The sequence below is a fragment of the Lemur catta genome, chromosome 11, assembly GCF_020740605.2.
Source record: "Lemur catta isolate mLemCat1 chromosome 11, mLemCat1.pri, whole genome shotgun sequence".
Taxonomy (NCBI): domain Eukaryota; kingdom Metazoa; phylum Chordata; class Mammalia; order Primates; family Lemuridae; genus Lemur; species Lemur catta.
The window spans coordinates 12254865-12270312 of NC_059138.1; the positions used below are offsets into that span (position 1 = coordinate 12254865).

Here is a 15448-nt window from a genome sequence, read left to right on the forward strand (position 1 = left end):
GCACTCCAGCCTGGGCAAGGGAGCGAGACCCTGTCTCAAAAAAAGAAAAAGAAAGTGTATGTGCTTATTCTTTTACTTCAAAAGCTAATTGTTGGGAATAAAACCCATTCTTTTGATGTTTTAAGAGCCCATAATATGAACAGTAGTTAAATAAACGAGCCATTCAGTTGTAAATCTAGCTCAATGCCAAGTGCACCACAGAACCCTCAGCTTCACCTGTGGAGTCAACTTTCCCAAGTTTATTTTTAATTCTTGCTTTTCTGGATTGATGTGAACTGACCCCACCAACTTATTTGCTTAGCAAAGCTTAGCCCCTCTGGAGGCCCAGCTATTGCATATGAAATACTCTGATTTGCTACATAAAAGGCACCACATGTATGCTGATTGGTGCAGCCCACTCCATGGAGGGACAGCTCTTTGCAGGTCCCCCTCCCTGTGCTCTGCAGGGATTCGGGGAGGGGGGACTTGGAGCATTAATTGCTAAAAATTCAAAGTGCTGAAATGCCACCCTTGATTAAGCCAGGCAGCCCAGGAAAACACACTTGCAAGTCCTTCCTGCTCTTCAGCCTGCCTCCCCGAGAACCCCACTGCACACACGCGGGACCCGGCTGCTGCGTACAACTGCAGGCCTCTGGGATGGCTGGGGGCTCCCAAGTGGGCACTGGGGCAGGAAGCAGGGCAGGGAAGATTCTGGGCCTCTCTGGATCTGGGGAAGACAGCCAGAACAAGAATAGAGGAAAGAGAGAGGGGAAGACTAAACAGTGCCATGAACATTGCAGGGAGGAGAGAGGAAAGAAGACAGAGAGATGGGCAGGGTGGAGGCAGAGGGAGGAGCGGGGAGGCAGGGAGAGTCGCCTGGGTCCCTAAGCTCTCGGATGGCACAAGGCCTGGGATGTGGCTGCCATTGCTGGGGCCCCTGGGAGAAGTTTCCCTGGGGGTCACTGTGGGCATGGGCTTTGGGTGTTTCTAGGAATGTGGAAGAGCCTGGGGCCCTGGGTGGTGACAGAGGAAGGTCTTGGCATTCACTCACAGCCCAGATGGCTACCTTCCCACAGGTGTCCCCAAGAAGAAAATGGGCAGATGACCTGGATCACTAAGACCATTCTGTGTATATAATAATATGTGGGTAGTTAAAACCCAGGCACTGCCTCCTGATCCAGATCCATTGGTCACCCTGCTTTGGGGACTCCTGAGTTGTCCACTGGTGGGGTGCACAAGAGCCTGCCTAATATCCTGCCCTCCTTCTGGAGCTGGTGCTTTGGCAGCAGCAGCCACAAACCCTAACTTCAATATACTGTTCCAGGTACACAGCCAGAGAGCCCCTCTCCATAGGCTGGGAAGACTGCCCTACCCTGGTACTTGTGGCTGGGCTGCTACTTCCCTGGGTCAGACACTTCCAGAAAGAAGGCCAGGGGTGGGCAAGTTGGATACATTTTCAAGGTCCCTCCACTTAGGCTCCTACTCCTTAGTGTGAAAACAGTAGATCCTGTTCTAGGTCACCAGAGAAATGGCACGAGGGCAAGTTCCCTTTGGCCACATCACTTCGGCGTGGCCTCTCACATGGTACCCGGAGCTACTGTGCACACCAGGGGCTCCTGACAGGTGGGGCTCCCTGCCCAAGAGGGCCGGCCTGGTGGGTCCCATTGGATATGGTGGTCTCCCGTCCACACACGTGTCCGGAGAGAAGGCTCTGCTTGCCATCTTCCCCTGCTTTGAAGATGACTTTAAATCAACTTGAAAGCTCCCCATAGCTTCCCATCACGTGAGAAAATTATTTAAGGAAGCAAGATGATTTTCAGATTAATTTAGAAGGATAAAAACACCTCTAACGTGTATCAGGATTGGGTAATTCCTGCATCACTGTGTCCCTCACTCACTAGAGTGGCATCACTGTTATTGGAATAATCTTGAAACCATCGAGATTTATTAACAAAAGGTGAATCACTGCAGATCATCAGTACTTTAACTATCATTAGGAATAAATACTTGCTCCATACATCTCAGCTGACACAGATGCAGTATTTAGGGTTTAGAACCTGGCTCCTCGGAGTGTGGGCCATGGACTGGCAACACTGGCATCACCCGGGACCTTATTAGAACTGCAGACCCTCCAGGCCCCACCCGAGACCTGCAGCGTGGAATCTGCAGGTGTAACAAGATCCCAGGTGATTCCTATGCACGTTACATTTTGAGACGCTCCAGCTGGTGGCTGGTGCTGCAGCCTGTTGCCACCACCCTCACACTGCTGGTTCTTTGTTTTATATTAATAGTTCTACGTTAGGGCTGGAAGATGTTCTTTGTTACCTCTTTCCTTGTACCTTGTTGCTTTGTGCTGTCTTACCCTGTTATGGAATCTGCAGGTGAGGGAAGGATCTAGCAGAACCACTAAGCCCTGTGTGGCCCTCACTAAACGTGGGACAGCTGGACCCCAGCAGACCTGGGCCAAGGGGAGGAAACTTCCCAACAGGGAAAAGCCCATTTCCAGTTTTTCATTTGATCTCGAAGTCAACCATGCCCTTCTCCCTGTGCGAAGACTGACCCTGGGTGGGATGCAAACTGGGAGACGTTTTTTCCCATGGTGAGAATGAGTTTGTGTTAAGCTATTCACATTTTTTCACCCAACCCTCCCCCTGAGACAAAGGACATGTATTTATGAAATAGCTGGTTGGGGGTAAAATGGCTATTTTTTTGTACCACAGAATATGCTTTTTTCCTTTTGAGATCCTCTGGCTGCTTCAAGAACAAATCCCCAACCTTGCACACATTAGCAGCATGAGCTAATCAGCTGCAATAACCAGCACAGAATGTTCTTTTATCCTTAAGAGAGAAAGAAAGAGTAAGTTGTATTTTAATTAGATATTTATAATGGTTACAAAGCAGCTCTTCAAGAGAAGTTTTAAGAATTTGGCCTTCCTTCTAAGGCATAGCTGTGTTCAAATTATCCTAAAGAGAGGCTGTATATCAATCCAATCCAGTTTGTGATAAATTTACAACTGGGTCTGCACAGCAGATTTATAACAAAAATTAAGCAGAAGGAAAATAGGTCATAAATTTTGGCTGGCACAGTCTGGCACCAAAGAGAAGAAAAGAGAATGGTTTAGCCAGATCAAAAGTCAATAATTTCAACATAAAGTATTAAAGCTATAGCAAAAACAATTTATATGAAAAGAAGTTGTTTTTTTTTCCCCTCTCATCCTTTTCAAAATTATATATTGGCAAACACAATGAAGCATCCACATGACAAAGGCCTTATTAAATAATTGGTATGTTTTTTTCAATTTGATAGAGTATTGCCAATGGTACCAACCCTTCCCTGCCCTTCCACTGTTGAAATTAATGCACGTACCTCCTCCTCAATACAACTAGGGCAACATGGTGACAAGAGAGAGTTCTCTAAGAGATTGGGAGACTGGAGAAAGAAGGTTTTAAGCTGAATTTTCATGGGGGGACAAGAGGAGGGAAGGCCAGACAAAATTCCCAAGCCAGATGATTTGGAAGAAAACTCACATGGCCTAGAAAGTAGCCCTGGACACACGAATTATAAAGCGGATTATAACTGTTCTAGAAACTGAACCAAAATCTATAACCTGAAAGGACAGAGACAGACAAGACCACTCAGGTGACAGCAGGTGGTAGGAGATGGACTGTTGCCAGGCAGAACTGGTGGGCTGTAAAACGTGTGCAGAGGTGATGCCCAGCATCCTTCCATGTGCCACAAGTTTCATTCTGTTGAAAGCAGAGCATCTGAATCCCTGACCTTCAGGCCTGACATTTACACTCCTTGCATGGTAGAAGCTGCAACGAGGACCTGCCGACCTGGGTAGACAGGCCCTGCAGAAATCACAGGACACTTGGTATGAAGTGCCACGCCATTTATGAGACAGTTCTAGGCACTGTTGGACACATACCTTTGATTTTGGAAAGCTGGTTTGTAAAAGTTCAGAGGGAAGGTGAGCACGATCACATAACAAGAAATTGGAAAGTGGGAGCTTCTAGTCTAGGGACCATGGACTCTACGTACACGGGGGGACAACTGTTTTCTGGCCACCCAGAAGCCATGGACGCTACTTTCAGTAACAGGGATTTGGAGATCTCACCTCCCCCCTGTTCAAGGTCTGAGTGGTTCATGTGAGGGGCCTCCCAGGACAACAGCTCCAGGCTGGAGCAAGAGACCCGGGTCTACGCCAGGCAGTGCATCATATTCCCCTGAGCCCACTGAGTGGTTGACGGATGGGTGTTGTCACTAAGATGCAGTGAGACTTTAGGACAGAGACTCTTGTTTCTTCATGCTGGACTTGAACTCGCTCTCCACTACCCCCATCTTCAGCTTGCACAGACATTAGAGAGATTTCAGGAAAACTTGTCAGAGCAAGCAGTCATTGGCCTAGGGAAGTGTTTCCCAAGCCACCCCATCCTAAGCCAAGGAAGGGGGTCCCCGAAGGACCACTCACGGCTATGGGGGTAGCTGCCTCAGCCTGGCGTTTCATTCTGCTTGGTGGTCTTTGTATGCAGCAGAATTGCCAATTTGCCCTCTTTGCCTATTTGAGCAAAGGAAAAGTAACTGGAGAGAGATGGCAGGGCTGAGGGCGCAGTCACCCCTGGGGCGGCCAAGATGTGTGTTCCCTGTGGACACCGCGGAAGGCATCACAGCTTGAGCCATCTTGCCAGTAACCTGCTCAGGACAGCTGATTCCCCACCAAGCAGCCGGGGACAGGAGCTGGCGGCCAGAGCTGGAGCCCATCTCCCTGTCAGGAAATTGTGGAGCAGGGATGTCCCTCCCCTCTGAATATCTCTTGCGTCTGCTCCGCATCCGGGGCCACCTCAGCAAAGGTGCTGAGAGCAGCCGCAGGAAGGAGGGATTTGGGGATCTGTTTGCAGGCCCCAATCCCTGGAGGAGAAGGGGGCCTCGCAGGGGAAGGGGAGGAGAGTGCGGGAACAGACCACCCCTCCCCAGGGCGGCTTCCTCAGGCCACCTACCAGCACAAGCTAAGGGGACAGGAGAGTGTTGAATTGCATCTGAGACTGAAGTTTTCACCCGGACCAGACCAGACTGTCTGGACTTTTTAATGCTTAAAACCAAACCTTTGAGATCTGTCTGGGTACCATCAAGGGAAGGGCAAGGAGAGCCATGATGGCTCATCGAAAGGAAATAATTGGAGAAAACACCACACTGTTTCCTATTTGTACCTCACTGAGTTCAGACTGTTTGAGCACTAGTAACACAGCTGTCGTGAGACCACTCAGGGAGATCCTGCCTGGGAACGGAGTGTGCCCGGAGCCACCGGAGCGGAGAGACGGGGAGAGAGAACAGCCTGGGTCCCAGCGACAGGCGGGAGCCCTGCATGAGCCCACACAGGAAGGCAGCCCTGCCCGCTGCAGTTTGGAGCCACGGGGTCTTACTGACTGGGCTGAGACGTCCAGCACTGTCCGCAGAAGAGTCCTCACATAGGGCTCACACAGCCACTCTTTCTCCTGTGGCAGGGACACAGCTCTCCTCAGCCTCACAGGGCACTGCTGTAAAGGGAAATGTCTTTGGGACAAGAAACTCCAGAGCAAAAACGCAGCAGTCTCATTGACAAATACGAGGGAAGGCATCTAATGAGGCATGGGACTCTCTGTGGGGATGTCACGGAACAGCTAGACCAGAGCATCCTTGTGCGCAGGGTCTGCAGAGCCCCGCAGTCTGGCATTAACTGGCACTCAAGAAATATTTGTTGAATGGAAACCAGCAGGAAAATGATAACAAGTCATACTTTACATGCAAATTTTCAGGAATATTTTTAGGAAAATATCTAATGTGTGAACATCTAATCTGCATTTCCATGTCCTGACAGATGGCCCATATTAACAGAGCTCTGATTATAGTAAAAAAAAAAAAAAAGAAGAAAGAAAAGAAAAGAAAAAGGGAAATGAAATGAAAGAAGGAAAGAAAGAAAAGAAAAAAAAGAAAACATACAAATAAATGTCCAGTGAGTGGGTACGCTGTGTGATGCCATTGTGATTACCAAATGTATTTATTTATTTAAATTTCTTCTCCAGCGTGGACAGCGCCAGGCCGGAGACAAGAGCGCACAGAGGAAAGGGCTGTGTCCAGGGTCCCTTCGAGCAACTCGCAGAAGCCACAGGCTGTGTACGCTGTCAAGGGGGCTGTTTGCGGCGGTTGCACGTTGGCCCCGAGAGGAAAGGAGCACCATGGGCTTCACTGGCTGCAGCTAAATGTATTTTTTAAAAAAGACAACTTCTAGGTATTCTCATTTCTCAGAGACTGTCCCAACCATTTCCTAGAGAATGAAAAGGAAGGGGCTTGCATGGCTGGGGCAGGGCTTTGGACCTTGTGTTTCCTTGGAAGAGGGGTCTGGGCCGTGAGAGTCTAAGCCTCTCTTCTCAGAGTGGAAGCAGGGGCCACCTGCATCAGAGTCCCTGGGACTGTTCACCAGAAATGCGGCTCCTGGGCCCCGGCCCCGACTTGTGGAATCATATCTCCTGGGGGCAGGGCCCTGGAATTCCGTATTATTTAGAATATATATTTTAAACAATTCCCAGATTGCTTCATATACTCTAAAGTTTGAAAACCTTGACCTGCTATGATCTGGTTGTTTGCCCATGGGGTCTCAGTGCCTGTGACATTCTGCACAGCCCCACGGGAGGTGCTCGTCTGGGGAAGAAGCCCCCGTCCTACGCTGGGAGATTGAAGGAGGCCCAGGTTTGGTGAGGCAGCATCACCCTCCTTGAGGCCATGCCGAGGTGAGGACCTTCGAATGCAAACGCTGCATCCTCCTGGCAGGTTCACAATCAGGCATGACTGGGTTGTGGCTGGTGCGACAGACTACTAGAGCCTGGCAGCTCTCTAAATGACGCCACACATTCTATCTAGGCTTGGTGATTTACTGTCTTCTATTTCCCTGGAGGGTTTTGTTTGGAAGGGAGCTATTGTTTCACAGGCATAACTTATTTTCTCAATTGGCGATTAAATTCCCTGAAAGTGAGGATCTTGACTTCTGCCTCTTAGAGCGCGGCGCTCATTGGATGGTTCCAAGCAAGTCCTTCATTTGACCTCCCTTCTGGTTTGAGACCACAGGGCTGAACTTCCCTCTAATGCCCTCCTAGGACAGTGTCCTTTGCGAAGTCACCCTCCTAAGTTCTCAGTCACATGAATTTGATCGACCCCGAGTTTGGAGTCTGATTGGAGTAGCCCATCAGTGCCCCCACGCCCCTGGCCACATTAGTTGGTTCAAGAACGGGCAGTGACCTCAGCATTCTGGTCAGAGTGACCCTCATGACTCTTGCTGAGGGTTTTAAGCCACAGACCCTCTCTTCTCCACGTTATGAGCAAGGCAGCATGTAGTCCCGGACACCCCTGGCAGGGTTCCTGGGGCTTCGAGGGGACAGCATGCCTGGGAAAGGGGCCAGGATAAGAAAGTATGGCCAAGAACTGGGGAGAGAGCCTGGGACCTGTGCAGATCTTTGAGGCCTGGATAAAGATTTGCCTGAAGCCACATCTAGTCCTGAGCTGCTAAGTTATGTGTACTCATAAGTACACATTTAAGAGTTTTTTCTTTGTTTGTTTTTTATTTTGTTTTAGCTTACATCAGTTTGGGTTGGGGTTCTGTTACCTGTAACTAAATGCATCCTAATAGATGTGTCTTCCAGCTCCCCTTCCTTCTCCTGTAGTAAAGTGATACCCCAATCATCCTTGTCCACGCCCCTCCCTTGTCTTCAATTTAAAAACAAATAAATAAACAACTACAGATAAAACAGAATATGATGGGTGGAAGGGTTATTTGGATTCGTGGCCTGTTGAGACTCCAGGCCCAAAGAATATTGATTAATGGATCAATGTCAATCTTGAGGGAAGCCCTGTCCTGTTCAACATTTTAATCAATGACTTGGATGAAATAGGAGGCATGCTTAGTAAGTCTCAGATGACACAAAGCTGGAGGAATTGCTAATGTAACAGATGGCAGAACCAAGATTCAAAATTATTTTGACTGACTTGAACGGTAATAAAGATAAATATAAACTCTTGCTCAAAAAATCAATTGTATAAGCAGTCGGCTGGGGAAGCCCCAGGTTGGCAGTTGTCATAACAACACAGAACTTGAAGTTGACCATAAACTCATGTGGAGCCCAAGTTGAGGAAATTAGTAACAGCGAATGCAGTTTTCAAAGATTTAAAAACTGCTGTGGAGAAGACTAACCAACCTTGCCTCTACCTCCCGAGTAGGATAAAGAAGTGGAATTTCTGGGAAGCGGCTTTCCCTGATTGTGTGAAAGAATGTTCTAATGGCTCTAATAACAGAACAGGCCACCTTCCAAAATTGTGACTGCAATAATAATTATATCAGAACAGAGGATTCCATTATAGCGATCTTCCTTTTAAAGCACAGATTTTTAAAACAAGTCTCTTTCACAACTCGTAAGTCAAAGCAATACACACACAGGCACCCAGAGAAAAACGAGGTGGGAAAGTTGCCTCGATCAGCCGCCTTGTGAAGTTTGCAGCAAGCCCACCCCGAGGCTCCTCATCTACAAGGAAGGCCAAGAATCTGTGCTCGACACTGACCGGCCCCAACTCACCGGCATTTGAGGACCTCCCCGTCAGCTTGGCCCATCTTGTGTCCTCTCCTGCCTTCCAGCTGGCTCCATTTTGGGGCTCATGCGCGTCTCCCTCTGCGTGGCAGCTCCACTGGCGGAGGACCGGGCAGCCCTGCCTCCTCCCCAGCCCCGGCTCTTGCACCGTGACACCTTCCTGGGACTTTGCAGCCCCGCCACAAGCCAGGCCTGGCCTTGTGGACTGGCCCAGACAGGGAAGGTATGCACACAATTTGCCTTTTGTTCTTCTGTTGTTCTCAACGTTCCCTTTCACTTGCTAACCCAGAGAGATGGAGAAGCTGGGGAACATTCCTGTTTCACCTTAGAGACTTAGGATGTGACTTTAGCAAGTTATGAAAATAAGTTTCACTTCTACAAACACAAAATCAATTGCCCTGTGGCTATCGCGTGGGCAACGGGGCCCAGCTTGTACTCACATGTTTCTCCTTAAAAAGGTCCACCTCTCTCAGAAGCTTCTCTTGGCAGTCAGGGTTGGTGGCCAGTAGGTAGGTGGCAAAAGAGAGCGTGTTGGCGACCATCTCGTAGCCGGCGATGAGGAATATGAAGGCCTGGCCCACGATCTCATCCACACTCAAAGGCTTGGACAGGGCTCTGGGCGGGCGCTGCCGGGGAGGCTCCGCCTTGCACTGGGTAGAGAAGACTTCTCGGACGATGTCAAAGTCCTCCACACCCACGGGGCTGGGAGACTGTCGGGCATCCAGGACCATTTGGAGGAAGTCTCTCCGCCTCTGAGGGACAAAAGAAGAAAATGCATATTTTGGCCTTCCGGTCACAGGAGTGAGGCTTCTTGGAGAGCAAAGGAAGAGGATACGTGGGTGTAGCTTTTCAAGAGCTCAATAGGAGCCAGGATCCTGGTTTCGGGTTATCTGAGGTGGCAGAGCCTGGGCACCACCTGGGTGTCCCTCAGCGGAGCGCGGCTTGCACAGACTCGGGTGCAGCACAGAGCAGTGGGGAGAGCTGTCGTTGGGAAGGATGAGGCCGTGCTGTCTGGGCTGGTTTGGAAAGTCGAGCCACTTTGTTAAGCCATAAAAAGCAAGTCACAGAACAGCATGCACAGTGGGCTGTCATTTCTGTGAAAACAGTAATGTGCAATGTATGTATAAAAATGTATATTTGTCTATGCATAGAAAATATTTAGCAACATCCGTATCCAGCAGTTCATAGTGAGCTGGAGCAGGTGGGAAAACAGGGGTAGGGAGCTTTTATTTTTTACCTTATACAGGTTTGTACTGCTGGTTGGTTGGTTGGTTGGTTGGGTTTCCAACAATAAAACAATTAAAACATCAAAGTGTTAAGTAGATAGTGAGGGATTCTAGGTCTCCTAGGGACAAAAGTGGGTGCTGTTGCTTTGGTGCAATTGCCCCACCTGGGAAGAGGGACAAGGGTGGGCCCCAGGCCCCCATCTTGGTCCTGCCTGACCCTAATCCTCTCCCAAGCAACTGCCATACCTGGGGGAGGAGGGAGTACCCTATGAATCGGCCAACCAGAACTTAGCTCACCAGCTGCAAAAGAATGCAGAGGACTCTCTAGCCCACAGGCCAAGCAGCATAAGTAGCATAGAGTCCGGAAATTGACCTAGAAAGAACCTGCATGCACAATAAGATTCAGGTCACGTGACCCCCAACTGCCCAATCAAAGTGGTTCCATGGTGACCTCTGAACCACAAGGGAGGTCCCAATCCAGATCCTACAAAACAAGCCACAGAACATAAGCAGTCCCTTTTTGCCCTCCCTTTGCTGTGACGATGGGTCCGGTGTCATCTGTGGTATATGTTTCACACTCTGTAAACCTATATCTTGCTCTTGCTCTATAATCCTATCTCCTCCTCAGTAAACCTCAATTTCGTGCTTGCCTTACTATGGTGTGTCTGCCTTACTATTCTTCGACCATGAGCAAGAACTGACATTTTCACACTGAAACCTGACAAAAGCAAGGCCTCCACTGTCCGCTTACACACACTTTCGGGCTCGTATGGGCAGCTGGAGGCGCTGCTCACAAGGTAGAAAGTTAACCGAACTGGGGCATGGGGAGGAAACTGGCTTTGGTGAAGCTCGTCTTCAAAGTCTGCAGACTGTGTGTCCCCAGGCCTAGTCTCTTCCTATCGGTTCACTTTTCCCCCCTGGGTAATCCCCTGCCCATGTCAGTGGTTAGAGCTTTCTTACCATTTCCCCTACCTTTTTTTAATTAGTAATTTGCATATTCTTTACATTTTTACCCCCACTAGTTGTAACAATAGAAGCATTTCTACATCACTTTAGTGTTAACAAAGCGTATTCCTGGCGCATCCCTTCTTTGAAATGCTCTTTAATGTGATGAATGACAACCAATATGTTGCTCTTTTCTGAAGTTTATGGGACTAAAATGGCAAAAAGAGAGTAAGAGAACCACCAACAGAAAACTATTATAATTTCAAAGTACTTTACTAGTTGTAGCATTCTCTCCATTCATTGGCTTCTGAATTTCTTTTGCATTAATAATCTATGCCACACACATTAGCCCCGAATTCCATCTTTTAAGATTCTCGTCATTTCATGTGTGGTTGCGTTTTTTCCTCCATAAGATTTTAATCATCTCCAGGGCAGGATCCCCACTCTCACCCCCTGCGTGGTGCCTAGTATTGTGCTGAGCGTGTGTTAAGTATGCAATCCATAATCCCACAAAGAAAAACACGATGCAACAAATGCATTTTAAGGAAGGATGTTGGGTTTGACTACAACTGCATGCTATCTCGAGCAGGAACCTTACGTCATGAGACCTTTGCAGCTCTACTGCTTCCCAGCTTGGTGACCTTAGAAGGGATCTGCTGAGGTCCCAGCAGTGCTGAAGGTGAAGACTGTGGGTGTCGCAAACTTGAGGCTGTCGCAACCACAGCCTGCTCTCGTTGTGACGGCTGAGAAAATGGCAAAGGGAGGGGATGGATGGCCACCTCATGCCACCTGGCTCATTCTGATTTCCAAACAGCACCCTCCAAGGCTGCCTTTCTCTGGCTTCCCTCCTGCTGCTTGGTCAGCATCTGGGCGGCCGGTGTGGTCCCACCGCTAGCCCTGCTCCCTGGGGGCAGCACTGGGGCAAAATGCCACGCGGGGGGAGGGAGCACCCTCTGCTCCCTCAGCTCCTGGCCACCGGCCCGGGACCCCAGGAAACCCCCAGACCTCTCAATCCATCCATCTGAAACTCCTTGGGGTGCCATACAGTTGTGGTCCCTGAGGCCTGGCTGTGGCTTTGCAGGGCTGGGGGAGGGGAAATGATGGGAGGGAGGGCACAGCCATGTCCACACTGTGTATTTTTCCAGGGGCAGAACTGCGGCTGGCATCCTTTCCTCTTACCCCGGCTCAGACAAACTGCTAATGGGCCGCTGGAGTCTTGTAGAAGTCTGCCTTGACCTCCAGCTACAAAGGCCAGAGGAAAAAGCCGCTCTCTAGGGCCTGCCCCGCGATTGGAGAGGAACATTAGTGTAGACGGGTTTCTTTTATTCACACTGCGTCTTGGAGGCTATGTGAACACTGCCCATTTAGGACTGAAACAGTGCTGGTTTATGGTTATATCCAAGCAAAATACGCACCCTGATAGATGCAGGTGTCTAATCCACCCATCGGCTAGAGCTTAGAAAAATATTTACCTTTTAACATCTGTGCTGCATTTTCACTGCGCAAACACACATCTGCTTGATGGAATGTATACAGAGTGTAGATGGTTTTAAAGCAAGTTTTCTTAGTAACCGTATAGCTCTGTCTTGACACAAGCAGTCCTGGATTTGTGGTTGGGAGGTTTTTCTCAGATCAACTCATTGTTTGAAACAAATAGTACTAGAGTTTATAAAAGGAAAAGCTCTAGGCAATCCCAGTAATTGGATCTTTAATAACCTCTCACCTCTTAGTAAGTCATTCGGTGCAACAGTTTTAAAAATTTCAGCCTGATTCCACAGCCAGGCTAGGGATGTGTGTGTGTGTGTGTGTCTGTGTATGTATGTGACAAAGCTCTCAAAGGACAGCCCTTTGTATTATAGTAATGCAGAGGTTTGAAAATGGTTTTTTCTTCATCCTTCCTCCCCCAGGCTCCATCCTCACTCTGCTAAGCAGCAGGAGCCTGGATAAGAATATTCTGTACTTTCAGTCCTCAGAGCTGGGCCAAGGATGCCAGTGGCCAACCCCTCCCACACCTCCAAGGGCATTCAAGTGGAGTTCACGGTGGTGTGGACCAAGGTGCTGTGAGCTTGTCTATACCTTCCCACGCCTTCCAGATCTAGCACGTGTGCTGCACTTATGCAGTGTGAGGCTGGGCAGGATGAGGTTGCTGCCCCAGGCTTCTCGGTGTATCAAGCCACTAACTGACCCCAATTTCATTCTAGGCCACTGCCTTAGCAATCGGACCTCATGAAGTCCTCTGAGCTACCCAGTGGAGAAACCCCTGTTAAAGTGCCATCTTGCACAAGTCAGTGAAGGAAAAGCCATTTGGGCCATTGTTCCTTTTCAGAAACTCTAATGCAACAAGGCCCTTACACATGCACCAGAGTACGCATGATTGAAATTATCTTTCATCACACTGAAAACTCCTCTTTCTATTTATAGCCAAGTTCAATCAACAAACATTTACTTGCTTCCTACTCGGTGCCAAGCGTAGTGCAAGTCTGTAAGGAGGAAAGCAAACTCCGGGCCTCCCGTGAAGCATGCTAAGGAGACCAGAGGGCCCTCACCACGACTTCTGCAGCAGCACCCTCCGTGCGGACAGGGAATGAGGAGGGAGTGACAGTTGCCTGAACCCCTCTCTCATATTTATGCCATCCGCGCTGTGAAACTCCATCTTGCTGTTTTGTGATATAAAGAATATGCTCATGAAAATTACATGTGGGCACATGTATCTAGAAAATTCTTTTGGGCTGCTATAACCTGCATTCAAGGTGATGCTTAAACTACAGAGACAGTCTGGGGACAGCTTTAATTCTGCTCGCCCGTGTCAGAGGACGGACAAATTGCTCTGGGCCTCTCCTCGCTGCTGTCCCACCTGCTCTTTCTTGTGTGACCACCCTCAACCTTTCTCTGTTCCTTCTCCTGCCCCGGAAAGCGCTGCTAAGCGGTGGATTGCTAACGGACGGCATGGCGTGGCGCGCGGCGTTGGGAGGGAAGAGAAAGAAAAGAGGCAGCGATGCCAAATTCGGTTCCATTCCATTTCAAGGCAGTGTCCTATTAAAATACGTTACCTCTTCTGCGGCCTGCTGGTCCCGCAAGGCAATCACGGTCCTAATGAGTTTGTTAAAAAAGCCATTCAGTTCATCTCGGTTCTTATTGGGCAAAATCCGGGCCAGTGGGACCATTATGGATGGAAATGATACTTGAAAGAGAAAAACAAAAGTGGCATTGAGAGGGGGCGGTAATAAACCGGGACCATTAGACAGACGCGTGTTACCAGGAAGCGCGCGGCCTAGAATCGGAGTCATTTCGGAGCCTGCCCTCCCCGCGACACTGCGGCTCTGGGAGCAGCTGCCGCATCTTCCCCCATCTCCGAGCCTCGCCTTCCTTGCACATAGTAAGCACTCAATAAACACCTGGACAGTTCACTGAGTCCTCACTTCCATCTCGCCCTCAGGAGTTCAATCTCATAAATTAATGTTTTGGGTCCTAGACAGGAGGGGGCAAGGTCTCGGAATTTCACCAGGAGGGAACAGATTACAGGCTGTTTCAAGTCTTAGCAAGTGGTAGAAGCTGATTTACTTTTTAAACTTTCTGGTCATTTGCATGTTTTCCCTCTGGATAATTGTCCCCAGAGCAACCCTCTGAATTGTTGCTAAGAGCTGCTGATGAGGATGCTGGCCACATCCGTGGTGCCTCCCTTGGAGGGCCACAGGCAGCTTGGGCCCTTGCTGCCAGGTGCCAGGCTGGGGCTGCCCGGGTCAGGGACACTTAATCTGTCCTGGGCACAGGCTCTGACCCAGGGCTGGGCCCTGTGTAGGGGAGCTCGGCTCAGCTCAGTCTCACTGTTTCCACGGTGGGCCTACTGCGTGCTAGGTTCTGCATGGGAGCTAGGCTGGAGAGAAAGTTCCAGACACACAGGCTCTCGAAATGCCCAGCCCATTTTCCAGAGCAGGAGCCCGAACCAACACGACACAGCAGGGAGGAGGGCTCAGCAGTGGGTGACGGGTGGGGAAGAGATACCCAGCCCGGATGGGAGAGCAGGGCACCAGGGAGCAGCCGGAGCAGCCGGCAAGGGAAGAGACTGCTGGACCCACAGCAACCCCACCTGCAGCCTCAGGGTGGAGCTGATGGAGGTGACAAGGGCTCCCCCTGAAATTGGCTCAGAAATGGGGATGAACCGACCCAGGAGTGAATAGGGTTTATCAGCCCAGCAGAATGGTTAGACATCATGGCAGTAATCAACAATAGCAACACTTCAATGCGTTCATAAAAGCAAGAAGATACTGGAATTGGCCAGAGGGCAAAAACTCACTTCTACACTAAAGGCAAAATCAGTAGGATAAATAAAACCAGTGGGCTAGTCTCCGCAGCGTTACATGACTCACTAGGCTCCCACCGCATGTGATCTCTAGCTCACTATGCACTGGGCTTCAAGTGAAGGAAGAGGATTTTGCTGGTAGGGAGAAAAATGCCCTAGAAAATGAAAGGTTTTGGGCTCCAGTCTTGGCCCTGCCTTTCAAGGCCTCAGTTTTCTCATCTGAAAAATGGGGACAAGAATATCTTTCTTATATGGTGAATACCAGGACCAAGTGAAGCGATGCACACAGAGCGCTTAGCACCATGTGTCGCTGCTGTTCTCACTGTGGCAGTGGTGAGCGAGGCCGGGGCTCCTGCATTGGTACTAAGGGGTCCTACGCTGGTGACTA

At 49.5% G+C, this 15448-nt stretch overlaps 1 protein-coding gene and 1 non-coding gene across 2 annotated transcripts in view; both read right to left on the reverse strand.

The window, feature by feature from the left end:
• Nucleotides 1-15448, reverse strand: part of TBXAS1 (thromboxane A synthase 1) — a 157691-nt gene that overhangs the window by 45714 nt on the left and 96529 nt on the right. The window contains exons 8-9 of the mRNA XM_045565287.1: nucleotides 13811-13941; nucleotides 9030-9341 (exon numbers count right to left, since the gene is read on the reverse strand). Coding sequence (XP_045421243.1) covers nucleotides 9030-9341; nucleotides 13811-13941 — 443 coding nt within the window. The remainder of the gene's footprint in view (nucleotides 1-9029; nucleotides 9342-13810; nucleotides 13942-15448) is intronic.
• Nucleotides 6083-6212, reverse strand: LOC123647872. Its single transcript, XR_006738401.1, has one exon. It is a non-coding gene; the product is annotated as a small nucleolar RNA SNORA70 (small nucleolar RNA).